The following is a 27,107-nucleotide window of genomic DNA, read 5'->3' on the forward strand; positions in this document are numbered from 1 at the left end:
AGATGAAAGGCCGGGCTTTAATTCGGGCTTTGTGTGCCTCTGGTTTGTCCCCCTCCCCTCTGAGCCCCTTCCCCGCCGCCAGTCGCCCGTCACGGCTGCTGGAGGTGGCCGCGCACGCCGGGGCTCCGATGCCGCTGACCTCATTATTTTGGCTGCTGGGCGATGCCAGGCGGCCTCGCCAGCTCCTCAGGTAGGAGGCTCGGGTGGTTTTTTCCCCCGCCGTGGAAGCGCTGCTGAATAATTCAGGCGGGAGGAGGCATCTTGGGTCACCTTGCGCAGCCGGCTGCGTGCGGGAGCCGCCTGCCTAAGATGGAGGTTGTGCAGGATTGCGGGATCGCCGGGCTGCCGGCGGCTCCCTGCGCTGACTGACTGCAGGTAGGCACCGGCCTTGGCCCTCTCTGCTCCTTCCTGATGATTTCAGTGCTGGGAAGCAGAAAAATCCCTTCCCCAGGCTGTGCGGGGCTGGTTGTGTCTCTCTGAGCTCCAGCCGTCCCTCGCCGTGGGGATGCTTTTGGCTGCCACAGCCACGGTGCCCTCGCCAAAAGCTCACCTGGGCTGCAGGGCGGGGGTGGTGCGAGGTAGGGACCACGCACCTGATGCTCTTTTCCTTTGGGGATTGTGTTTTTGTTGCTGGTTTTATGGGCTCCCCGATGCTGGACTTGCCCAGGATGCGTTTTTGGGGCTCTCTGCTGGTGTGGCACTGAGAGGGGTGATCCCAGTGCTCTAGCAGCAGGGATGCTCGGGGATATATTGGGAGGTGGCATTTAGCTCTCTGCACTAACTGGGGAAACTGGTTCTGGCAGTGTAGCAGTAGGGTCAGGTGCTGGAGACATCTCTGGGGGGGCAGGAGGTGGCTGACCCTGAAGATAAGAGGTTCAAAAATGCTCTGTGGGTTGGAGTCATCTTTGCTGGAGGCTTGGCTGTGAGTTTTGGGGCCGCTGGAATGTGCAGGCAGGGCTCCCTGACGCTGGGATCTGGCCCTGAGGGTGCAGGTGGGAAATGGGGTTGCCAGTGTGGGAATGGAAACAAGTTTGTTGCCTTCCTCCTGCTCGCAGGCACCTGAGTTTTTGGGTGCTGCCTCCTCGTCTGTGCCCCAGGTCGAATGTGTCTGTGCCCTCCCTCCTCCCCACAGAGCTTGGGCACCGTGAGAAATCAGCTCAAGAGGGATCTGGAGGGGAAAAAATGGGACTGGGAGGATGTGAGGCTCAGGTGGAGGGATTGTGTCCACTCTCTGGAGTGTCCATGGCCATCCTCGTCCGTGGCAGTGCAGGAGGGACAGCCTGGCTGGGCTGTGCCTGTCCCCTGGGCTCTGCGTGCTGCCTGGCACCAGCCCTGCCTCCCTCAGCAGATGTGGGATCCCGAGGATGCTTTGCCTTGGCATCTGCTCCTGCAGCCAGTGAAATCAAGGACACGGCTGCTGCAGTGCCTGCCCTGGAGATTTCCTGGTTGCTGGGCTGTGGTGGGGCAGCAGGGTGGAATTGGAGCAGCTGGAGCAGCTCTGCGTGTTCTGGGATGTCCAGGAGTGCTGCTGGTGACACAGGCAGCCACCAGAACCCTGGGAGGAGGAGGGGAGGGGGCTGCTCCATGGCAGGGCGGGATAGGGTTTGGGTAGGATCCCCTGTTTTGGGAAATGTGGCTGAAAAACCTGAGCAGCATCACTGAAAGAGAATTCCCAGGGCTGGCTGGTGTGGGGTCATGGATGAGGCTGGCCAAGCATCCCAGGATGTCCAGGTCGATCCTTGGGACACCAGGTCCCTGCAGTGCCTGCTGTCACTTGGTGCACCCAAGGATGGTGACAGTGCCTGCTGTGCCCCCAGGGTGGTGGCACGTCCACACCAAGGCTGTGTCGTGGTGCTGGGTGACACTGCTGCCACCCCCAGCCGGTGAGGAGCCCTGGGCCAGGCTGGGCAAACAGATCCAACCAAATCCTTCATTTCAGACTGGAAATTTCCCTCTGCTCCCCTGCCAGAACAGCTCCTGGGGCTGTGATCCTCTGTTAGCAATGCATGAGGGGTGAAAACTTGACTTGGAGGGGAGGATGAAGCCCTGAGGTAAATTGGGTCTGGGCTTTGTGTGCCTGGTGTAGGACACCAGATAGATTTTGGCTGTCCCCATGCTGGGCTCAGCTCTGCTCTGGGTTTGCTGCCTGTCAGACCCTTCTCTGCCTTAAGCCAGGGTTTGACCTGAAATACCTGAGGGGGAGCAGCACAGGGAGTGCTTGGCAGCTGGACCTGATCATGGAGTTTTTATGCAACCTAAAGCATTCCACGATCCCATCTTTGTTGCAGGGGGGTGTGTTGTGCTCGTGGAGGGGGTGGGCAGGGTGCCTGGCTGGCCTGAAGGGTTTGGGTTGGTCTTGTGCCCTCCCCTCCTCAGGCAGAGCCCCTTGCTCTGCTCCCTGCAGCTGCTGAGCTTGTTGATCTCCTCACCAAAGCATCACCTGCAACACCTGCGGATCGGTGGAGCTCAAGGGAACAATTTCCCCCTGCAGCACCTCAGCTGCTCCAGCTGAGCCAAATGAGCCGCTCCTGGAGTTGGGGACATGCCACATGGGGCTGGCCCAGCCACCTGGGCTGTCCCCTCCCCAGGGCTTGGCTTTGCAGGCTTTTTCCCCTCGGTCTTTCTGCTGTGTTACTTCTTCCCCCAGTGGGATGAGAGAGGCAGGAGCAGTGGGGGAGCATCAATGCGACCAGACACGGCCCCAAACAGCCTCGTGGGCAGCTCCTGTCCCAGCCCTTGGGGTTTTCTGCTGTCCCATGCCACCGATGGTCACCTGCCCCATCTCTTCCCACAGGTGAGCGTGGCAGGCTATGGGATGGATGAAGCTGAGCAGGACCAGTATGAAGCTCGCCTCAAGGAGCTCTTCGACAGCTTCGACAGCACAGGCACGGGGTCCCTGGGGCAGGAGGAGCTCACTGACCTCTGCCACATGCTGCACCTGGAGGAGGTGGCCCCGGCACTGCAGCAGACGCTCCTCCAAGGAAACCTCCTAGGCAGGGTAAGGATCTGGGGAGGTGAAAGGGGGAGGGCTGAGGAAGCAGGCAGCACCTGTGTGCATGGAATGGCCTTGGGAAGAGACTGATGTCTATAATTTGTGTATATCCAATGTTCCTGAGGCTCTGGTGCTGCAGGACCTGTGGGGTCCGGTCTGTTCAGCGGGGTGGGCACAGAGCAACTTCTAAGAGGAGGATTGGGGTAACAGGGAAGGGAGCTGCTATGTCTGCCCTCACTGGAGGGGGTCTGAAACTCAGAAACCACCGCTTTAGGCTGAGCCTTGTGCACTGGTGTGCTTTCCCAGTGTCCAAGGCCAGAGCAAGTGCCAGGTCCTGGCTGTCCTTGTGCCAGCGCTCAGCTCACGCAGTGCCCGTGCCCCCGGCACCGGTTCCTGGTGCTGCTGGCCCGGGTCACCTCCCCAAACCAGCTCACCAGGTGCTGGACAAACTCTGAGCCACTTGGGATGTGACAAGGACCTAAATCCAGGGCTTGAGCCTGTGATTTACACTGGCTTAAGCTGTAGTTAGACCGGTGGGGCCATGTGCAGTCACGCACGTTTTTCTAAGGTGGAAAATATTGTCCCACTCAGGCAGTCGCTGTCTGAGCCACCTTTGCTCACGTTACCTGGTGTTGGTGGCTTCCCAAAGCCCTTTTTCAGTTGTGGTTGTCCCTTTATGGAGTTAAATGCCAGGGCATTGAGCAGAAGCTGCTTGCCCTTGGGGGGATCTCCACGTTCAGCGTGGATGTCCTTGTGCTCTGCGTTAGGTCTTTCCCGGCACGCTGTGCTCAGACTGCATTAGATCCTTCCCTGGAAATCACCCTGAAATCCCATCACTGCTCATTAAAATCAGAAAAATGTGGAACAGGGCAGCCAGGGCTCTCAACAGACAAGCAGCCATCATGACTCTAATTTCCAATCAAACTGCGGTTTTCACAAACAAAATGATTCCTTCAATGAACAAAGGAATTTTTCCTTTTTCCTCCTCTTCCTCGCCTGCCCTGGGGCCATAGCTCTGCTGCTGACAGTGAGTGGTGCAGGAGCTGGAGCAGGGATGGATCCAGGCAGAGGTTGCTGACCTTTGGAGTTGCAGTGTGTCATTGTCTGGAGCACCAGAGACTTTCTGTGCTGCTCTGTCATCTTCAGCAGCCAGCATTTGGATGCTGTTATCAAAGAATCACGGAATGGTTTGGGTTGGAAGGACCTTAAAGATCATCCAGTTCCAACCCCCTGCCATGGGCAGGGACACCTTCCACTGTCCCAGGCTGCTCCAAGCCCCATCCAGCCTGGCCTAGAACATTTCCAGGGATCCAGGGGCAGCCACAACTTCTCTGGGCACCCTGTGCCGGGGCCTCACCACCCTCACAGCCAATATTGAATTTTAGTCTATTTTCCTTCAGTTTAAAGCCATTTCCCCATGTCCTATCACTTGGCTTTGCCACTTGCAGGATGGTGGCATAGAGAGAGAGGAAGGGCAGATGTGTCTGTCACAAAACCCCCCCTGTTAAAGCACCCCGAGTGCCAGGTCACCCTCACCCCATCCCAACCTGGAGCTCCATCCCTGCAGGCTATCCCAGGGCACGAGGCATCCTGTTTTATTTCATCCCCCCCTTTGTCTTTGGGGATGGTTCTCCCTTCCATCCTGCCACTCGAGCCTCAGGATAATCTTTGTCTGCTGCCTCTGCTCCCATCTCCCCGGCGCTCGTGCTCGTTGGCAGCAGCAATGGCCCGTGTCTAAGCATGAGCCACATTTAACAGCCCCCGGATCCTTGGGGTTTCCTAGGAAGCTCATGGGGAGAGCAGCACAAACATGTTGCTCCCTGAGCACAGACTTCTTGCACCTGCCCCGCCAGCCCCTCGCCGCAGATGGTCCCAGCCTTTGTTTGCCTGCACTTCCAGGGGCCGGGATTTATGGCAGGGCACCGGGGAGGGGGGCAGCGGGGGAAGGTTTTGTCTGCTCAGGGGCAGCTCGGTGGGGCCACGTGCTTGCCTTTGTGCCGGGGGCTCTGCTCCAGGGATGAATGCTCCGGGATCACAGAATCACGGAATGGTTTGGGTTGGAAGGGGACCTTAAAGATCACCTCCCTCCAAGCTCCTGCCCTGGGTGGGGACTGGGAGCTGAGCTGGCATCCAGAGAGGGGCTGGATGTGCAGCCTCCCCCGTGATGGTTTGGGGGTTAATGGGGTCTGGTGTGGGGGTGTAAATCCTACCCTGACTCGTGGCCAAACCCCTGCAGAACTTTTCCTCATAGGATTGTGTGCAGAGGTGATGCTCTCAGCAATTCCTGGGATTCCTCAGGAAGGCTGTTTCCTCTCACCCTTGATGGCAGCAGTGAGGGGATGGGTGTGGGTATGCCTGTCTGTCTGCCCTCTCTGTGCCCTTTAATTAGCAGCAGACTGGAGGTGTCCTGGGGACAGTGCTCGTGGGCCTGGGTGATGTGTGGGGATGGGAATAGTCCCTGGAAGTCAGACCCTATCCCTGGAAGCGTCCAAGGCCAGGTTGGACGGGGCTTGGAGCACCCTGGGATGGTGGAAGGTGTCCCTGCCCATGGCAGGGAGTGGAATGGGCTGAGCTTTAAGCTCCCTTCCAACCAAACTGTGCTGGGATTCTGTGGAGTTGGACATCTCTGGGCCCTGTGCAGGGACTGTCCTTGGCACTGTCCTTGAGCAGGGATGGGGAGCTCAGGTTTCACCTGCACCGCTGCATTGGCAGCCTGCAGCAAGGACGCCGTGGCCTGGGGTTTCACTTGTCAGCTCCCTTCAATGCCACAGCTCGTGACCTCTTGCAAAATATCCTCACCCTGTGCCCGCAGTGACGCCGTTCCCCTTAATGCACTGTGGAGTTTTGCATGCCAGGCTTGGGTGCAAGGCTGCCCTGTTCTGATGTTCCTGCAAGATTGGCCTGTTAGGACCCAGAGGGAACAGCTGGAGCTGTGTCAGGGAAGGTTTAGGTTGGATATCAGGAAAGGTTCTTCCCCCAGAGGGTGCTGGGCACTGCCCAGGCTCCCCAGGGAATGGGCACGGCCCCGAGGCTGCCAGAGCTCCAGGAGCGTTTGGGCAGCGCTGCCAGGGATGCCCAGGGTGGGGTTGTTGGGGTGTCCGTGTAGGGCCAGGAGCTGAACCCCATAATCCTTGTGGATCAGGATATTCTATGATTCTGCATTTCCCCCCACTAGACATGTCCCTCTGCAACCTTCTGGCCGCCTCTGCTGGAAGGAGTTTGCAGACAGGGGCAGAGCTTGGGGAATGGGATTGTGGTTGAGATCAAGGCCAGGGAAGCTGGAGGGAGCCGCTGCCGCCGGCCTGTCCCGGCTGTGCCAAGAGCTTTGCATGGCAGGGACACAGCGGGGAGCAGCAGGTACCTTGGCACAGGCACACAGCTCTTTTTAGTGCTAATCAGTCACGGCTTCAGAGGGAGCCGGCTGTGCAGAGGCGTCGGGATTTCTCGGAGGACCTGGGGTTGCTCGGCAGACACAGCTTTGGTTGGTCCCTGATTGCCCTGGGGAGGCTGGGCTGGGCTGGTGGTGCCTCTCTGTTGGTGCATTTGTCTCGTTTGCCTCTGATTTACTCGTTCTGGGAAAATTTGCCTCGCTGGGGACTCGACCTGGCTCGGCAGTGCTGGTCTGGCTGTGGGGTTTGCAGGGATGTGTGTGCTGTCCCTGATGCTGGACGGGCACAACAGCACGTTGTGCCATCACCTTCCAAAGCCCCCCATTGCCTCCTGGCTGGTTGGGATCAGCCCCAAATTGCTGGGAGACCCCCATGAGCAGATCCACAAATTAGCAATACCGAAATAGAATTGTGGAATCAGAGTGGTTTGGGTTGGAAGGGATCTTAAAGCTCATCTTATTCCACACCTACCACTATCCAGGTTGCTCCAAGCTCATCCAGCCTGGCCTTGGACACTTCCAGGGTTGGGGAACCTGTGCCAGGGCCCCCCCCCCTGCCCTCACAGGAGGATTTCTGCAGCGTTTGTGGCTTTGCTGCCCCAGGGCTGCCTTGTGCTCAAGCCCAGCTCTAATTTTATCAGTGGTGTTTCTCTAACTCTCTAAGCACTCTCTGTGTGCAGGCACGCCACATCCAAGGTCAAACGTGCACCACAGACTGGTTTTGCTGCTTATCTGGTGTCAGGAAAACCTCTGGCCCATCCTGAGGAAAAATCTCCCCCCTCTGCCAGCTGGGACTCCACCTCCAGAGTGAGGAGGGCATTGTGGAACGCCCTGTGCCTGTCCCTGTGCTGCTGATTTGCATTTGAAATCCTGCTGTGCAGCACAGGAGGATGGCCACGTCCTGCTCCACAGCCTGATCTTCCACGGGCTCCCTTGGATGCTGTGGTCGAGGTGAAATCACAGTGTGGCCACAGGGCCGGGCCCATCTGTCCCTGTGCAGCTGAACAAGGGCTCAGCTCTTCCTCCTCCCTCCTCCTCCTTAGTGCAGACACGACTTATGGGGCTCATTATGCAGAGCAGGTGATGTCAGTGGTGCTGCACACCTGCCCAGGTGGTTTGACTTTATTCAGTTCCATGGGGTTGTGTGAGGGATGCAAAGTGGATTTTGTTTTCTTGCTGCTGTGAGGTCCCATCCAAGGCTCTGCCTGCTGTCACAGTTCCCTTCCTGAGAGGATCCCATGGGGAGGCAACCTGTAATTTGAACACCCTCATCTTTTATTCATCCTCATTTAGTCTAAATGTCAAGTTTGGTCTTTTTTTTTTTTTTTTAATGGGTGAAATTCTCCTATCTCTGTAAACTGTCCCTTTTGAAGTACACCAGGGTCTGGGAAGGGATGGCAGCAATTAGTATTCAGAGGAAAGCATTCCTGATGAGCTTCTCTGCTGAACACGGTTTTTAATTGTGTTTAAAAAACATGTTTAAAAATGTTTAGAGCCTCAGGGGTGATTGGCAGGACCTGAGCTGTGGCATGAGGTGCTCACCTGTGACCCCTCCCTGCCAGGGAGCTTGTTGGCCTTTTTTTGAGCTGCCTAGATCCTAAAAAACACTGGGGAACTTCACACCTGAACTTTGCTGCTGGTTCCTCCCCCAACAGCATGAAAATCCCTCTGACTGCAGCTCTGGCTTCGCCCTCTGCCAGCCAGAGCAGCCTCACTGGAGGCTCTGCATTTCTTTAAATACAAAATCTCTTGTTCCATGCTAAAGATTCTTCCAAGATTTATTTAGCCAAAAGAAACGGTGGCAGCCAGCTCTGCCTCGCCACTGACCCATGTCAAATAGCTTCTCCAGCTGTCCCTGGGTTTCCTTGTCCCCCACGGCTGGAATTGCTGACATTCCCCGGCACGGCTGCCGAGGATGCTGCAGCCTCTCTGTGACTCTTCCTGCCCGGGAGGCAGGAGGCTTTCCAGGAAGGCACAGATGGAAAAAAAGGAGACAAAAAACCCCCTCAGTGGTGGGATCATCCCTCTGTTTTTCCCATCCCCACTCCAGGCCTGCGATTCCTGGTCCAGCCCTTGTGGAAGGAGCTGGGGTAGGGCTACCCTGGAAGGGGAGGGATTTTTCTGCCATCCACATTGGGAAGTGGTTTTTGAAGTTTAATTAGGGCAGTGGAGCATTTCCACAGTGGAATATCTCATCCCTGGTCAGGAATGGTCTCACTGTAGGAGCCACTGACCCTGGCCAGGTCACTTCCAGTGATGGAGATGCTCCCTGCTCCTTTGGCTGTGTTATTTCAGCATTTTGCTTGATGTAAAATCCCAACCAGTGCATGAAATCTGTGGCTTTGGGTCTTTCTGTGGTAGCAGTGATTCTCCCCATGTGCCCAGAGGTGCTGGCTGTGTCTTCATTGCTGTCACTTCTCCAGGGTTCCTTTGTGCCCCTTGCCAAGGCCATTGGCACAGGGGCAGTGATCTGAGCAATTCCCACTGCTGCCCATCTTCCTGATGGATTATTGGCCTCATATTTAACTCCCTGCACCACCTGATTGCCTCTTTTCTTCCTTTTTTTCCCCACAGGTCCACTTTGATCAGTTTAAAGAAGCACTTATCCTCATCTTATCCAGAACCCTGTCAAATGAAGAACACTTCCAAGAACCAGGTAAATACTGAAATTACCTAAACCAGTACATTTTCATTGGCAAAGCGGTTGTGGGTGGCTCTCACAGAGGAATTTAGAAGAGAAAGTGCTTTTTAGGTGCTGCCATCCAAGCAGAAAAGGCTGATCTTGGGAGAAAGGGAAGTTCAGGTCTGTTGTGGAGCCTGAACAAAAGTGTTTTCAGAGCCACTGGGTATCTTATCCCATTCCCAGGATCTAAATGCCCAGAGAGGCACAGGGTGGCTGTGAGCAGACAGCTGCACCCCACTTCAGATGCTCAGGGTGTCTCATGGCTGTGACCTGGGCTCAGGTCTCTCCATCCCACACCACTCCTGGTGGCCAGGGATCCTTTAGGAGCAGGGAGTTGTGGCCAGGCAGTCAAAGGGTTGGTTTCCTGCTGCTGCTGGGGTTTTTCCCAGCTGGGACTGGTGTTGGTTTTTATATTTTTAAAGTCCATTCTGTTTCCTTGTGTCTGAGATGAGCTGGGTGTAGGAAGCTTCTCTGTATTTCTCCCAGGAAACTGGCAGGCTGCTCCAGAGGTGTTCCTGAACAAGTGAAGCCCCTGAGAAACCAGTCTGGGGCTGGACAGAGAATTCCAGGATGGCTTGAGTGGGAAGGGACCTTCAAGCCCATCTCATTCCATGCCCCTGCCATGGGCAGGGACACCTTCCACTGTCCCAGGTTGCTCCAAGTCCCATCCAACCCGGCTTTGAACACTTCCAGGGATCCAGGGGCAGTGCTGTGAATCCTCAGTGTCCTGGTTTTTCCTTGCTTTGTTCCAGTGTGCCTTGAAAATGGGGCTTTTTAGGCTTTCCTTGGCAGGAAATATGGTTGCAGCTTCAATGTTTTCCCCCCTCCAGGGACTGGGAGCACTGGGAGCTGTGGTGAGGGCTGAGCCCCTGCAGCTCCAGCTGGTATCACACCTGTATGTAAATCCCTAATCCTGTCTTTGGAGCAGCAGGGGAGTGAAATCCCCCGAGGAGAAAACAGCTTAGCAAAGGGGGGGAGAGGGGAGCTCCAGGTTTCCTCTCCTGGAGCATCAATCTCAGCTGGAGCATCCCACTCTCTCGAGAGCAGCCTGCCAGCAAAATTACAACTTTCCCCTTTAAATAGGCTGCAAAAACCACAGGGTTGGAGAGCTGTGATTCATGGATTATTTTTATTTTCCACCTCTCGTTTCCAAAGCTCTTAATGCTTCAAGAGGGGTGATGGCAGCTCTTGCAGCTGGCATTCCTTAATGGAATTTCCAAGTGCAGGTCAGTGCGTGCTCAGGAGCTGGCACAGAGCAGGAGGCAACCCCATCACCCCAGCGAGCCAGAACTAATCCAGCATTCTGCATTTATGGGAGAATCGTATGGCTGAGAAGCTCCAGCTTGATTGAAATGTAAATAAATCTTCCAGAAACGGCTAAATTTGGGGTTATCGCAGGGGAAATGACAAGTGGAGCCGGAGAGCCCTCCTTGGGGACACGTTTGTCAGCTGGGGTTGGAGTGGCAGGAAATCAAAGGGCATGGGGTGCAGGTAGGGAGCCAGAGCCAGGCAGGCCTGGGAGGCATTTTATTTTTAATGCGTTTTGACAGGTTGGTTAACGCCAAAGTCTTTGCTTCTTTTAATTTAGATCAAACTGGAGATTTGGAGAACAAGCTGCTTTGTGCTGTTGGTGTCAAACTGTCAGGGAGTGTGGAAATGCTGGTGTTCCAGCCTGCCCCAGGCTTGGGACAAATTGAGTTAAGAGCTCTAAATCATATCATTTAAATGAAAATTTAATTTGGCGGGGGGGGTTGGAGTAGGGGGAGATTTGCAGGCTGTTTGCTGCGTCTGGGGAGTTTGCTGTGGAAGGGAGAGGCTGTGTGCAGTGAAGCTGTGGTTTTATCCAGGGATTTGGGTGATGGGAAGGTCACTGGGGAGCACTGGAGGGCTCGGGGGTTTGGTCTGTGTGACATGGCCAAGGGGATCCCACATCCTTGTCCCCATGGATGCTCCCAGCTCAAGGAGCCAGGGGGTGACAGGAAGGACAAGGAGTTGTTGGAGCCAGTCCAGAGGAGGCACAGAGGGATGGATGCAGCCCCTCTGCTTTGAGGAAAGGCTGAGAGAATTGGGATTGTTCAGGCTGGAGAAGAGAAGCTTTGGGAAGACCTTACAGCCCCTTCCAGTACCTGTAGGGAGCCAAAAAGAAACATGGAAAGGGATTATTCACAAAGGCCTGGAGGGACAGGACAGGGAATGGCTTCCCACTGCCGAAGGGCAGGACTACATGGGATATTGGGAAGGAATTCTGTGCTGTGAGGGTGGGCAGGCCCTGGCACAGGGTGCCCAGAGAAGCTGTGGCTGCCCCTGGATCCCTGGAAGTGTCCAAGGCCAGGTTGGATGGGGCTTGGAGCAGCCTGGGCTAGTGGAAGGTGTCCCTGCCCATGGCAGGGGGTGGAAGGAGATGATTTTTAAGGTCCCTTCCACCCAAACTGATCCTGTGACAGGGCTCTGGGGTCACAGCAGGACCCAGGGGCTGGGGACAAGGAACCAAAAGTGCTGCAGTTCCTGCAGAAGCAGCCGATGGGATTTCCTCATTTTGGGAGGAAGCGGCAGCTGGGAGCAGCACTCAGGCTTGCAGAGAGCAGCTGATATATTTGTATATTTATATATTTGTATATTTGTATATTTATATATTATTTTTTTCTTCTTGGCAAAGAGGCTAAATTCCCTTTGCAAAGGGAAGACTGGCAGGGAAGATGGTGCTGCAGGCGCTCTGCCTGGGGAGCAGCCCTGGAAACCAAGGCAGGCAGAGTTCCAGTGCTGCTGTCATCAGCTCTGTCCCCTCGAGGATGTCAGTGTGGGGACACAGACCCAGCTGTGAACCAGAGCATCAGCTGGCTGGGCAAAGCCTGGCTCTGCTGGGAAGAGGGATGGGGACATTCCAGGAAAAGCAGAAAAAGGCTTGAATGGGGTTGAAAATAATCACCATTTTAGCTCTTGAGACCTGTGGGACCGGGCTGGGTGCTGCTGCCACCGCTGCTCTTTGTCCATGGGTCACTGCAGCAGTGAGGGGGCAGCTTGGGTACAGTAAAATAGAATTGAGAGTGGGGAAAGGAATGAAAACAAACCAGTTGTGTGGGTGATTGGGGGGGCGAGGAAATCAGGCTTTTTTCCTCCCCATTATAGCAAATAAAAAGTGCGTGGAAGCTGGGCTAGGGAGGGATTACCAGGGTGGAGTGCAGGATTACAGGAACACCCAGGAGAAATTAAAGAGCAGTTTGACGCCATCATCCCTATGGTCACGAGGGGGTTTGGGTTTTTTCCTTCCTGGTTTTTTCCTTCTCCTTTTGGAGGCAACACAAATGCCCTCCCAAAAAGGAGCTGGTGGGGATGATGCCCTTTGGAAGGACCCCCATCTGTGGGGATGAAATCAGTGCCATGGCCCAGACAGGGGTGGCTGAGGCACAGACAATATTTTTGGGTCAAACCCTGTTGATTTTGGGTTGCGGTGACCCAGCCATGGCTCCTCTCTTCCTCCACTGCTGAACCTGAGTTACGAAATAGGGACTTGAAGGAGTTCAGACATACCTGCTGCCTCAGGGGATTAGGATTTAGCAGATCCTGGCTGCCGTGTGCTTTGCCCAGCAGCTGGAACATCCCTCCCTTCCAAATCTTAAGCAGCAGGGAAATTAATTTCACCTCTAAACGCCGGGATTGTGGGATGAGGGTCTTCCTGCTCTAAACCCCCTTTTGTCTGCGCTCCAGGGCTTTGATGCTGGGCCCAGGGAAGGGGAGCCTCCCCCTCCTCCCCATCTGAGGGCAGAACAGGATTTTGAAATGACTTATCTGGCGCAGAAAGGCAGAAAATCAAGTGTAAATCTCCAGCCATAGAGATGTTTCAGTGCTGGGATGGATGGGGGGAGCAAGAGAGGGAATTGATGGTTTCTGTCTGCGGCGCTTACATCAGAGAGGTCTCGTGAAATGCAGGCTTGAGGGGGCTGTTTTATTTCAGGGGGCACTATGAGGGCTACAAACCCTCTGGGCAGTGGGCAGGAAGGTGAGAGGCTTCTTCTCTCAGCCTCCTCCAGCCTGGGGGCAGTTCAGGAGGGCAGATCAGACCCCAGTGTCCAATTAGGCACCAGCTCTGGAGTGTGGGTTTTACTAAGCCCACACGTTGCTGAGGGCTGTAGGAAGCAGGGAGGGCTCAACCTATTTTATTTTTCTCTTCCCCCCTCCCTTCTTGGTGATTTGTCAGCCACACAATAGTGGGGGGTCTGAGCAGCAGCATCTCACCTCGCTCTTGCGGGGAGGAGTGGGTACCAGAGCATCCTCCCCTCTGTTCAGGGGGGATATTTGGCATTTTTGGGGATAAATAGCACACAGGGCTGTCTCATGGGCATCTGCCTCAGTGAAAGGCTTGATTTTGACATCTTCCTGCTCCTCCTGTGCCTCTAAAAACACACGTGGGTTGAGCAGCTCTTTCCATCTGAGGTTGGACTTGATGACCTCAGAGGTCTTTTCCAGATTTAATGATTCTCTAATGCTTCCTCCTCAGTTTTTAGCTGGGAATGAGAACCTGTTCAGTTCAGCTCATCCTGCATTCAGGAAGCATGGATGGCTGCTTTTTCATTTTGTATGTGCTCAGCATTCCCTAAATATTGGGAATAGTGGGGACATCAAGGGCACCAGCTGCTGTGCTGGGGGGGTTGGGTTGGGACAGCAGGAGATGGAGAGGCTTAGAGGATGCTGCAGGTGTGGGAGGTGTGTGTGTACACCTGGTTGAGAGGTGATGGTGCTGGAAAGGAGATGGATTTGTGCTTCCAGGGATGGGGCTGCAGGATGTGGTAAGGGAAGAGTGGTAACCCAGTGTTAACAAAAGCAGCCTGGCTCTGGAAATGAGATTTCACGGGGCCTGAGCTGGGATCCCCTCAGCAGCTGGGCTCAGGCACAGCTGGTTTGGAAGTTGGAGCAAACTTTGTTCTCCTCAAGCTGTGAAGGGTCACCTTTCCCTCCTGGGGATGTTCTCGAGCTTCACACATTTTTAATTACAAAAGGCAAACAAGCTTGCCCGTGGTGCTCAGAGCAAAGAGAAGAGAGAAATCAGCTGCCAGCCTGCAAATGCTTAAAACACAGAAGTGGGGAGGTGCTCCTGTTGTTGCCATTCCCGTGCTTGCAGGGGGCACAGCGTGAAGGCACTCGTGTTTCAGAGAGTCACAGAGCGCTTTGGGTTGGAAGGGACTTTGAAAACCATCTCATTCCAACCCCCTGCCATGAGCAGGGACACCTTCCACTAGACCACTGAATTTCCAGCTGCAGCAGTGGGTAAACACAGTCAGTGTGGCGGGGTTGGGAACGGGATTCTTCAGGAAATCCAGAAGGAAATGTAGCCATAGCTTCACTGTTGCTGAATTCCAGCTTCTTCCCCCTCCTCCATCTCTCCAAAGACAGATGGGCACGGAGGTACAGCTCTGTCTTAGGAATAATAAAAATGATTCCTGAAGAAAAACAAAGCCTCCAGCCCTCCCTTGTGCGGGAGGGAGCAAAATAACTGGGTGAATGAGTAGCCACAAATATTAGCATTTCAGAGAGAGCTGCTGGATGGAGATTGTTCACCACCGGGCAGGCTTTAATAGGAGTGATAAGGTTTGCTTTTGTTCTGGGGCTCTTCCTTAATCAGCCTGTCTCCTCCTGATTTTTCTATCGGCGCACTCCATCGCCCAACTTTCATGTGCTGAGTCCCAGCTGCAGCAAATCTTGTTAAAATGGCCTTGTTCAAACACGGGCGCTGGGTTGGTTCCCTAGAGCTGCACCGCGGCTGGATGGAGTGCGGGGCTGCAGGAATCAAAGCGCTCCTCGGCCTGTGTATTTTATAATTCATTGCATAGCTAAGTTGTGGAATATTTTTTTCCCCCCTCTAACAAGCTCGAAGCCTTTTCTTCCCATATCTGAAGGAATATTATCCGAGGAGGCATTTGGGTAGGGGGGTTTGGAGACCCGCTGCTTTCCGTGTGTCCTTTGTCAACGGTGGAGCAGCTTCCCTGTGCCTTATTAGTATTGTGCTCTTGCATTTCTTTTATATCAGAGCCCTCTGCAAATAAAATTTTCAAAAGCTGCTGCTCTTGCCACTGCAAGTGGCGGAAAATAAAAGATGATGGAGTCCTGGGGGGGTTTCGGCAGTCAGGTTAGCAAACACTGAAACAAAGCGTGGCACGGAGCCTTCCCCTAATTGAATCCCTGGTTAATTTGGTCCTTCGTTTAATTTGCCCCCTGCTCCAGACGTCGGAGGATTCTCACTGAAAACAGCCCAAAACGTGCTTATTTATTTTTTGTTTTGATCCTCGCCTGCGAGTGCTCCCGGATAATTCAGTCTCCAAAGGCAGGAGCTTGCTGCGGGAAGCTGGAGCCGGGGAATGTGGAGCCTCTGTAATTAGATGACGACTCCAAAGGGTTATTTAGATCTTGCAGTTGGCTTTGGCTGCTCAGCACAGGCTGGGACCTGCCCCACTGTCGCCCGGATCAGCTGCTCCTGTCGGCCCCTGAGAGACTCCAAACTTGCCCAATTTTTTTCCACTTGCCCGGTTGTTTGGGCATTTTTAATGGAGCTGAAATTCAAATCCACGGAAAGCAGCGGCGGCCGCCCAGGTGTCTGCGGGATCTGGAGACTTGAGCTGCCTCAGTGCAACTCTGTCCCTAATTAAACCTGCCTGGTGCTGCTAATGCAGATTAGTGCAAGGAGAGGCCTAATGGACTTTCCATCCAAGGCTCCTGGCAAGGTTGAGGGGTTTTACCCCCCCCCATCCTGTTAACTTGATCTGGGAATTGGGGAAGGGTGAGGAAGAGGAAGGACAAGCTCTGGTTCCACTTTGTGACAGCTTGTGTTGGCAGGGAGCAGAACCAATTCGAACCCATCAGACCCAAGGCCCTGGTGAGAGTGGTGATGATCCATGGAGCAGCCGCTGGCTCTTGCCCACCGGGAAGGGTGGTGGCAATCGGGTGCTCAAAATTCCGCCCAACAAACCCAGCCCCGAGAGAGCTCCAAAATCACATTCCTGATGTGTTTTGTGCTCGGATTCCCCAGATTCCTCCCCAGAAGCACAGCCCAAGTACATCAAAGGTGGCAAACGCTACGGGCGCCGTTCCCTGCCGGAGTTCCAGGAGTCGGGGGAGGACTTTGCCGAGGTGACGGTCATCGAGCCGCTGAGCGAGGAAGCGCATCCCGCACACATCGCCTCCAGCCAGGAGGTGAGCAGGGCGGGGATGGGGGTTGAGGTGGCCTTCTCCCCTCTGGACATTGCTGCTCCCCACATCCAGTAAGGTTTGGATGTGCTTGGAGCCTTCCCAGTAAAGGCACTGGTCACCCTCCTTGCCTGTCCCTAGGGTGGGTGTTGGGCTGGCCTTGTCACCTCTGGACACATGGCTGATCCCCACATCCAAAGGGGGTTGGGATGTCCCAGTAAAGGCACTGGCCGCCCTCTTTGCCTGTCCCTAGGGATTAGCCATGCCAGGCAACGTCTCCCTTGCTCCGTGTGCCGTGGGAAGTCGGGAAGGAGCCAGGGGTGACTTGCTCCTGGCGCCGCTGGCTCCTGGCTGGAGCGTGGGCCAGCAATTAAGCGAGGGCTGAGCCGCTGCCTCCGTGGCTAACGAGGTGTGGGCGGGGAGCAGACGGAGCACGTCCACATCCATTAGGGCAGCTGCCAAAATCCGGCTGTGGCTCCAGCAGAAGGGATGGGGAAAAGGGGTGGTGGGCAGCAGAGCCCACAGCCTGCAGCTGCTTTGGGACAGTGGCATCTAATTGCTCAAAAAATCCATATTCCTGGTTTTGTGCTCCAGATTTGTGGCTCTCTTTCAATCCCAGAATCTGCTCTTGCTTCCCCAGACAGGAAAGCCAAAGGAGCCGAGTGCTTGGGGTTGGTGCTGTGTGTTAGTGTACGGCCACAGTGGCTTTTCCCTGGAGCTGGGCTGCTTCCAGCCTGCCCTGCTGTGCCAAGTATTGTTGATTCAGGAGCATGTGGTGGGAGTTTTTCCACTGGGAAGGAGAAGCATTGCTGCCTTCTCCCTGCTCTGTCTCCTGGCTTCATTTGGAGTTGGGAGCCTCTGCAGCCACATTTGCAGGGGGACACCCAACCCTGTGTGGGAAGGCAAGGGAGGAATTTCCAATTTCTGTGATTTCAGTGTTGTTCCTGAGCTTAAAAATGATTAAAAAAAACCCAAACCAACACCTCAAAGAAAAGCTTTTCCACCACACCCAGCTGCTTTTCCCTGCTCGCAGTGACCTTTGCTCACCACCACAGGGATGCTCATCCATCTCCTGGTGTTGGCCACATGGGCTGCCCTGACCTTGGAATCGATGTTAATCCGCCCACGCTCCCCAGGGAAGTGATGTCCTTGGTGGAAGAGGCTACTCTAATCTTACCCCTCAGTTTTAGCTGTCACGGAGGTGTAAAAGGGTAGTCTATTAACAAGGTCAGTTAATTAACCCAGCTGGTGTGCAACCAGGCTGTGCTGCGGGGGCTGGATCAGTCTCCTGCTGGGAATGCTCGTTGCACCTTTTGGGCTGGTGGGGTGGTTAATTCCCTTGCAACTGGAGCAAAAAACAGGCTCAACTTGTGGAATCCCTACTTTATCAGCATTGCTGTCTCGTTCCCTAAAGTAGATCCTCTTGGTATGCATGGAAATGACTTGCTGGAAGCTGCTGAGGGGTCCCAGGGGAGTGCTGGAGGCTCCTGATGCACTGACTCCTTGGGATTTGGCCCAGGGAGCAGCGTTTGCCCGGTTCTCTCCTGTTGTGTGTACAAACGCGCCGCTGCTGCCAGCGTTCCACAAGCCTGCCCCCGGCCCGGGCTGTCCCTGGCCTGGGAACTGGGACAGGGTGCCTTAATTGGTGCTTGCTCCCAAGCAGTGCCAATTAAAAGGGCTCAGGCTCTGTCTGAGAGGTTTCCTTCCCTCCCTCCCCTCGTAAACACCAGAGGAGAGGCTGGGAGGCTGCTCTGGGCTCGGCTGCCCAGGGAGGCTCCCTGACCTCCATCCCCAGGGGTTTTTTCAGGTGCTGTTGGATAAAGTAATGAGCAGCTGGGGCTGGATTTGGCATTGACCCTGCCGTGAGTATGGGGGTGGTGGTAGAATCCTGAGGGTCCCTCTGACCTCCAGGAGCTTGTCCCCATGGACGCTGGCTGTGCTGACTTCCAAACCTCACCATGGAGCATCTGTCACCTACCTCACCTTCCCCAGCTCCAGGCTATGCTCTGGGAAAGGTCCCTCCTACTTGCAGATTCGTGCAATCCCAGAATGGCTTGGGTTGGAAAGGACCCTAAAACCCATCTCATTCCAGCCTTCTGCCATGGGCAGGGACACTTTCCACTAGTCCAGGTTGCTCCAAGCCCTATCCAACCTGGCCTTGAGTTTGTAGACTCTGCTGGCACATCCCAGTTCTGTCCCTTCAGTGCCTGCTGGAGCCTCTTGCTCCCATCCTCTGTGTGTTTGCTTCTGCACAGAGTTGTTTCCAGCATGGCCTGGCCTTGGAGCAAAACATTCTGGGAGCCTCAGGTTGAAACTCCTGGGGTTTAGGTCCTTGATGTGAGACTCCCAAAGTGGGACTGCCCTGGAAAGCCAGGATTTGTGGGTAACAGCTCAGGATAGAGGCTGCGTTTCTGGTGTGGCTGGTGCTTTGGAGCTGAAGGCACCTGGCAAAGCGAGGTGTGGAGATTTGACAGCTTTTTTGGGGTCTCTGCTCGGGCTGCTCAGCCCAGGGAGCTGCTGTGTGGATCTGGGAAGAGCGGGATCCACCAGCACTGGGGCGAGGGCTCGCCTCGTGGCGTGCGGAGCAGCGCGGGCTCGGCGTGCGCTCCTGATCATCATCTTAATTAGCAATATATTCTGGGGGAGAACAAAGGTCTGTCTGGCTGGAGCAGATGGCAGGGGGGAGAGGTGGCTGCTGCCTTGTTCTGGGCAGAGCAAACGGCACAGGCTGCAGATGCTCGCCCGGCCCCGCGCCGCAGCATTCAAAGCCACGGCCATCTGCTCCGCGGGCCGGCCGAGCACGCGCCTCCCGAAGGATAACGCATTCTGGGATCCCCGTGTGCGTGACCCCTGGCCAGCTGTAGCACTGCCGGGGCTGGGGGACAATGAGTGCCTGACATCAGGATGTCCACCTCCCCCCATGCCTGCCCCGGCCCCTCTTTGTCCCCTCGCTGGCGGTGGCCGACCCCGAGCCCCCCGCGCACAAAGGGACCCCCGAGCCCTGCACAGGGAGGGAGGGAGGGAGGTCACACGAGCGCCCCGGGGTCGCTGTCAGGGGGTTGCCAGCCCACAGCCCCCTGGCTTTGTTCAGCCTCTTCAGGTTGTTGGTGTTTATGGGGTTTTTGTGGTTTCGTGGAATCCCAGAATGGTTTGGGTTGGAAGGGAACTTAAAGCTCATCCCATCCCACCCCCTGCCATGGGCTGGGACACTTTCCACTAGCCCAGGTTGCTCCAAGCCCTGTTCAGCCTGGCTTTGAACACTTCCAGGAACGGGACAGCAGCAGGTTGTCTGGTTTTGCTGCAAGTCCTTGAAGTGAGGGGGGTCTGGTGCTGAATTAATCTGATTATGTATAAAAGTATTGATGTTGCTTATGCAAAAAGACTTGGATGCAGAGGATCTGCCTCCTGAGCATCACTGCCTCGTTCCCCTCAGTGTCCCAGCTGTCTTAGGTGAGGATGAGGATGGGTGGCTGCAGGGTGGGATCTCTGGGACTCAAGCAGACCCTCTCTCTGCACAAAGTTTTCTGCATTTTCAGATGGAAATGTCACAGAATCCCAGAACGGCTTGGGTTGGAAGGGACCTTAAAGCCCATCTCATTCCACCCCCTGCCGTGGGCAGGGACACCTTCCACTAGCCCAGGTTGTTCTAAGCCCTGTCCAGCCTGGCCTTGGGCACTGCCAGGGATCCAGGGGCAGCCACAGCTTCTCTGGGCACCCTGTGCCAGTGTTTTGGCATCCTCCTTGTAAAGAACTTGCAGGGATGGGATTTGATGGCACCTGTTGCCTCAGCTCCTGCTTTCTGTCCCTCAGGGGATGTTGCAATGCTGTGGCAGCAAAGGGCCCTTGCCTGGTCCGGCAGCTGAAACGGGAACAGCAGCGGAGCTAAAAAAAGTCCGGTGACCTAATCCAGTTCCCATGGCAACGTTGTAGATTAATGGCTTTTAGCTGTAATCTGAATGAGACGTATTGAACTTTTCTGTGATGATTTAGAGCCTCTTTATGTCCTGGGTGACTTTGGCTCCAAATCCATCAGTCACGTGCAGGCAGAAGTATCCACTTGTACCGCTGCAGAGGCAACATCTGCCACTGCTAAAGCAGAAGTTAATGTTGGGGAGCATCACGTGGGAGTAAATACCCTGGGCTGGTACAACGTGTAGTACATGAGGAAATCACCTTAAATGCTGTACTTTTGCTCCTGGTGCTGCCTGAGCTGATGGGATGCTGCCAGAGGGAGCGGGATGGTTTAAGACCACCAAAGAGTGGGGTTTTTTTCCCCTCTGTTAAGCTCAGTAAAGAGCTTGTTGACAGCATAGCTCTCTCCTGTTACAGAGCTGCAGTTAGTGGAGGATTTCTGGGTTTGGCTTGGCTGAATATGGGGCAAAATAGGGGCAAATAAGGTTCTGGAAGGAAAGGATAACCCAGCTCTGTGCAGCCCATGATCTTCCCTGCATCCCCATCCCCTCGACCATCAATACCTCAAAGAAAAGCAGCATGGTTTGCTTGGAAGGGAAATCCTCTGCCTCCCTCCCCAGCACCCTGCCAGGCTCTGATCTGTTCCCTCTCCTTGGTCATTTGTGGGGCTTTAGGCATCTCTGTGGTTTCTCCCCACCGGAGAGCCACACGTGCCACAACACAAGGCAGGATCAAAGAGCCCTGGATTCCCAGCCCAGCCTGCAGGGAACAGGGAGATGAAAGCCCAGCAGCATTGCTGGAGCCCTGCAGCTCCTTGGATGCTGATCCCAGAGTCCCTTTCATTCCAGGGATGTCTTGCAGCAGTAATAACTCGGGAACCTTTTGTTTTCTCCCCAGCACTGGAAGACGCGAGGCAGCGAGGAGTACGAGGCCGAGGGTAAGAGCAAAGAGCAGCACCTGGATGTGCTTGTTCTCATTTCAGCTCTGAAGAGGGATCAGAGGAGCACGTGGAGAGGGTCTCTGGGTGTGTGGAGCCTCCCTGCCCGGCTGGTGCAGAGCTCAGCAAGCTGGGGATGAAAGCTGACACAGGGCGCATCTTGTGCCGTACCCCCTCTGCCCTCTTCATCCTGCTGTGGGTGTTCCTGGTCTCCCTGACCTCTGTCCTGGTCCCCACTCCTGCCCCGGGGGGCTCTGGCTGTAGTGGAGCCCGGTGGGCACTAGATGTCAGCAGGGACCAGTCGTTAAATGTTCCCTAATTGTCACAGAACTATAAAATCATGGAATGGTTTGGAAGAGACCTTAAAGCCCATCCAGTGCCACCTCCTGCCATGGGCAGGGACACCTTCCACTATCCCAGGAAGTGGATAGAAAGTGCTCCAAGCCCCGTCCAACCCGGCCTTAGACACTTACAGGGATGGGAAATTTCTCTGGACAGCCTGTGCCAGTGTTTTACCATCTTCATCATAAATAACTTCCTTTTAATTAGGTCAGCACCTCTTCCATATTTCAGCTGCTCTCTAACCCCTTTCCCATCCAAAGGGGACAACTTTTTTCTCCTAAAGCTGCTTTTCCAGCCCCAGGAGGTGGCTTTGCAGCTCCCTTGATCCCATAACTGCCCAGGGTAGCAGGGGTCCTTTTTCCATCTCTGCTGGTGGCTGAGGCAGCAGAGCTGCCCTTCCCTGGCCACCAGCCCATGTTGACCATCGGACTCATCCACATTCCCAAAGATCCTCTTGGCCACGGTCCCAGCTGGTCACTCTGCACCTGGTCAGGCATTGGGAGTCCCCATCCCTGGAGGGATTAAAAGCCGTGTGGATGTGGCACTTGGGGATGTGGGTCAGTGCTGACCTTGGCCGTGCTGGGGAGCAGTTGGACTCAATGGTCTTAGAGGGCTTTTCCAACCTCAACAATTCCATGATTCTGTGGACTCGAGGCTCCTTCCCCTGGGGTGGCACTTGTGAGTGGAATGCTGAGCAGAACCTCCCGGTAGAGTCCGATACTGCTGGGACCAGTATCCATATCCTAAAATCCAAAGTGTGCTCTGAGTAGGATGAACTCAGACAAATGATCCTTTGGGATCTGCAGAGCCAGGAAGGAGCTCTGCCCATCACAGCAGCAGTGGGGTGCAGAGCCCCCAGATCTTTTGGTGACCACTCCAGACCCCAGAGCAATCTCCTCCATTTCCAGGACAGCTGCGCTTCTGGAACCCTGATGACCTGAACGCCTCCCCTGGTGCCTCACCGAGCCCAGACTGGATCGAGGAGAAACTTCAGGAGGTCTGTGAGCACCTGGGGATCACCAGGGATGGCCACCTGAATAGGAAGAAGCTGGTTTCCATCTGTGAGCAGTATGGGCTGCACGCGGCGGCCGGGGAGGTGAGCGACCACGTACAGACCCGTGCCACCACTGCCCCTACCTGGGCTTTCGTGTGGCCCCCCAAAATCCCTCCTGGGATTCACCACAAGCACAGGTGGCTACTTGGAAAGGAGTTTCCAGCTCCAGCTCCTGGTTTTCCAGCAAGGTTTTTGGTGCCAAACCATCAGGCTGCTGTAGGAGAAGGCAGCTGCTAGCTCGAACCGTGGCGTGCGTGTCTCCTCATGCCATCACAGAGTGAGCTGGAGTCTAAAAACATGGCTGAGATTCCAAGCATTTCTCCTTAATCCTAGGAATTTTCTAGCTGGACAGCAAATATGGGTTAAATATTCATAGGTGGTTGCTTTTGACTTTGTGAAGGCCTGTGGGCTCTTTCTGTCCTGCAGCAAGAGCCCATGAGAAAATGAAATCTTTATCAAAAAAAAAAAAAAGAAGGCTCTTGTCAACTTAGGATTTAGTTTTATTAAAAAAGTCAGATTTTTTTGCATCTTAAGATAACGTGCTTGTAATCATTTCCTCCACAGAGCATGTTTCTGAGCAGGTATTCCTTTGCAGCATCCACAATGGAATGTTTTCAGGGTATTAAGGCAGAAAATGGAAAAGATAAACTGTAGACAAAGAAATAATCTGAACATCTCCAGTCCTGCTTTTGAGAAAGCAGCGTGCCCCGAAGCATAAAACAGATTTATGATAACCTTGCAGTGTCTTAGGGGTTTTTTTTGCCTGGTCACTTCAAGCTGCTCAGGGTTTGGCATCTGTCTCAGTACCTTGAGCTGAATTCCTGAGGTCACCCTGTCTCGGGAGCAGAATGAAATGAGGGTTTTTTCATGCTGCCTCATTAAACAGCAGTTCCAAGATGACCAGGAGCTTTTTTTCATGGTGCCTGCAATTTTCCATATGGAGAACATGGAAATGGATTAGGCTGAGGTACCAGGTAACTCTTGCTTCGCTCTTTTTGGAGCCTTGGGAATAGGATGTTTTCTCTGTGCTAGATTTTTTTTTGGCCTTTTACACCATTTCTTTCTCCTTGCAGGTGCTGGAAGAGGTGCTCCATAACCTGGAGCAAGATGGGACCATGAGCATCGAGGACTTCTTTTATGGCCTGTTGAGAAATGGGAAATCTCTGACACCTTCAGCGTCTACTCCGTACCGGCAGCTGAAACGGCACCTGTCCATGCAGGTGAGACAGTGAGGGGTGAATCCTGGGGTAAAAGGAGCAGGAGAATTCCTGATCACTTCCCACCCAGCCTGTCTCCTCCTCTGCCTCAGCATTTGTCCCTGGAGGGGTGGCTGTGAGGGCTTCCCTACCCCATGGAGGTGGTGGCAGGGAGCTGCCCACGCTGCTCCAAAAGCAGATTTCAAATTCCCTCTCAGGAAAAGCTCATTTGGGGGAGATTAAAACAGAAAACACCCTCATGGTAAAGGCTCCCCTTTGAAGTTTTGTGGCTCGGAGAGGGCTCTGGCAGCCTGTGGAGTGCAGTATGGAAATGGTAGAGACTTGTAGAGTTCCAGAGTGGCTTGGGTCGGAAGGGACCTTAAAGCTCATCCCATTCCACCCCCTGCCATGGGCAGGGACACCTTCTGCTATCCCACGTTGTTCCAAGGTCCATCCAGCCTGGCCTTGGACACTTCCAGGATGGGGCATCCAGTATAAACTGCGTGCAGGGGGAAGCACTGCCTGGAATAGGCTGTGGACATGCAGGTCCCACATCTCTACTCCAATTACTGCTTTTTTTCTGAGAGAGAATTTGAAATCTGCTCCCTGTCTTTGCCTGGAAGCTGAGGGCCGTACCCAAAGCACGTCTGCAAATGCTCCCTGCAGCTGTTTTAGGGAAGGTGACACTCCAAACCAAAAATGAGCAGTGGAAAACCCTTCTGGAGCATTGAGGCCAGCTCCAAAACTGCTCCTCCTCGGATTCACTTGCAGTCCCCAGGGCCTGGTTGTGCCCCAGTGCTGTGAGGTCAGCAGCGGCGCTCCCGCCGGGTTTTGGCTTGGCAGTGAGGAAAAGCAGATCTTAATCCTTAATCTCTGGAGCAGTGCTAGGGAAATTGCATTGATAAGCCCTTCTGGGCACTGCCTTTGCCCCGTCACACCCTCATCCTCTCTCACAGTCCTTCGACGAGAGCGGGAGACGCACCACCACCCCCTCGGCCATGCCCAGCACCATCGGCTTCTCCCTCTTCTCCAGCCTGGATGATGGGATGGGCTACGGCTGCGTGGAGGGAGTCCTGGACTGCTGGCACCAGGAGGGCATAGAGAACAGCCAGGAGATCCTGAAGGTAACCCCCAGTTCCATCTCGCCCCTGGTTATGTGTTATTTTTTTTCTCCCTGTGTCAGCAGCTGAGTTATTTTTTCCTTTCCAAAATCCCTGGGTTTACTCCTTTTAAAACTTCCACGGGGAAGCTGTGGCTGCTCAGTCCCTGGAAGTGTTCAAGGCCAGGTTGGAAGGGGCTTGGAGCAACCTGGGACAGTGGAGGGTGTCCCTGCCCATGGCAGGAGGTGGAACTGGATGATGATTAAGATCTGTTCCAACCCAAACCATTCTATAATTCTATAAAAATTCCCAGTGCTAGAGACACGCTGCTTTCTCAAAAGCAGGACTGGAGATGTTCAGATTATGTCTTTGTCTACAGTTTATCTTTTCCATTTTCTGCCTTAATACCCTGGGAATTTTCCAGTCATTTCCTTTATGGTGCATCCCAGAGAACAAGAAGCTAATGATAGAAATACAATGGGATTTCCAGCGTAGCTTGAAGAAGTCACCTGTATTTGTTAGGAAGCAATTTAATTCCTCTCCCTCCTTGAATAGCTGTGCCTGCAAACCTCTCAGCACTGGGGTGACCTGAATTATTGCTCGTGCTGAGGTGGAGAACAGCACTTGAAACCCTGCCCAGTCCTCAGTGTTCCATTAGACAGAGCAGAAGGGTGATGGGGGTGAAATTGGGTACCTGAGTAATTCCATCCCTGTCCATCTCATTAGAAGCTGTAGAGGGGAGAAGAAAATTTCATGTGACCATTCCTGGATTGCCAACAATATGGACTGTGGTTCTCCTGGCTTTTGAATATCCACGTGGAAAGTGAACATCCGGGCTGTAATAACCTCTGCCATTGCTCAGGATTTAAAACCTGTTCATAACCTCACACAATTTGAGAAGGTGGGACCACCTTCACCAGATTTGTGTGTCCACCTTCACCTCATTGCTTTCCACTGGAAAATTCCTTTGTACTGGTGTCACTGGGGTGGTTTCTCCAGTGTCTCCAGTGTTTCAGCCCCACCACAGGTGCTTTGCTTTGTGCTCCTGCAGGGTTGGGTTGAATCATGGAATCATTTAGGTTGGAAAAGACCTCTAAGATTGAGTCCAGCTGTCAGCTTAGACCTTGTTCACCACTAAAGCCCATCCCCAAGTGCCACATCCATGTGGGTTTTGAACACTTCCAGGGAAAGAAAAGGCCCTTCTTCAAGGCTTGGAGCAACCTGGAATAGTGGGAGGTGTCCCTGCCCATGGCAGGGGGGGAACTGGATGGGCTTTAAGGTTCTTTCCAACCCAAACCATCCTGGGATTCTGTGAAATTCCAAGCACTTGCTGATGATAACTTGCCTTCTAAGAGGTGGGATCCTCACCATCAATCAAACCCTTCCTGCAGGGCTGCTTCTGTGTTGCCTCTGCTGCCAGAGCTGGTGTTGTTTACAAGAACATCCCCAGCCACCTCCTGGCAGCAGCCGGTCCGTGCGAAGTCCGGTGTCCTTAGATCCTGCAGGGAATTACTGCATTTCATCAGGCCTGGGCTTAATTTCCTGCTGGTCTTGCAGCACAACCAGGACACTTCCCATCCCCACAGCTGGCAGCAGCTCTGTGTTGAAGGGAGGTGGCAGAGATGTCTGGTTTATTGCCCCCGGGGCGTTTGTGACAGATTAATTAGCGAGCAAAGATCTCTTCTGAGCCTCCTTTTATCCTGTCAATCCCTGCACAAATGTCTCCAGGCTGCTGCAGGAAGCTCGTTCTGCTCTAAGGACCCGTTGTTTCCGCAGGCTCTGGACTTCAGCTTGGATGGGAAGGTGAACCTGACGGAGCTGACGCTGGCTCTGGAGAACGAGCTCTTAATCACCAAGAATGGAGTCCACCAGGCAGCCCTGGCGAGCTTCAAAACAGAGATCAGGCACTTGATGTGAGTCTCAGGGATTGTTGGATGTGCTGCTTCCTGCTGTGCCTGGCCAAGCAGGAGCTGAGGGAGCAGCTGATGGATGGATGGTGGTGCTCCGAGGGGCGCTGGGGTGGCACTGGAAGGCTCAGGTCTCTGATGGAGTGCTCAGAAACTTCCAGCTGTCTTGTTTTGCCTGGGAAAAGCACTCAACCCTCCAAGGATTGCAGAAAAATGTAGTTGAAGAATAAAAAAATGGAAGCAGCAGGCTGTTCCCAGTCTGGGGATGGTCTGGGAGTGGTCACTGCTGTCCGCAGTGGTCATTGATGGCCAAGGAATGCACGGCTCGAGGCAGAGGCTGGTGGAGTTTATCAGTACCTTAAATCCAGACTGATTTGGGGCATTACAGAGGTTTTGCCACGTGATAGATGTGGAGGTGAG

The 27,107-nt window shown here is 54.3% G+C and overlaps 1 protein-coding gene across 6 annotated transcripts in view; it reads left to right on the forward strand.

Moving 5' to 3' along the window:
• The window catches only part of NIN (ninein), a 60,913-nt gene that overhangs the window by 3,270 nt on the left and 30,536 nt on the right, over positions 1-27,107 (forward strand). For all 6 annotated transcript variants that reach the window (XM_069018657.1, XM_069018659.1, XM_069018663.1 and 3 more), the window contains exons 2-9: positions 2,795-2,998; positions 8,955-9,036; positions 16,082-16,245; positions 21,049-21,088; positions 22,339-22,526; positions 23,558-23,704; positions 24,637-24,804; positions 26,557-26,693. In XM_069018657.1, coding sequence (XP_068874758.1) covers positions 2,816-2,998; positions 8,955-9,036; positions 16,082-16,245; positions 21,049-21,088; positions 22,339-22,526; positions 23,558-23,704; positions 24,637-24,804; positions 26,557-26,693 — 1,109 coding nt within the window. In that variant the 5' untranslated portion in view covers positions 2,795-2,815. The remainder of the gene's footprint in view (positions 1-2,794; positions 2,999-8,954; positions 9,037-16,081; positions 16,246-21,048; positions 21,089-22,338; positions 22,527-23,557; positions 23,705-24,636; positions 24,805-26,556; positions 26,694-27,107) is intronic.

The sequence above is a fragment of the Aphelocoma coerulescens genome, chromosome 5, assembly GCF_041296385.1.
Source record: "Aphelocoma coerulescens isolate FSJ_1873_10779 chromosome 5, UR_Acoe_1.0, whole genome shotgun sequence".
Taxonomy (NCBI): Eukaryota; Metazoa; Chordata; class Aves; order Passeriformes; family Corvidae; genus Aphelocoma; species Aphelocoma coerulescens.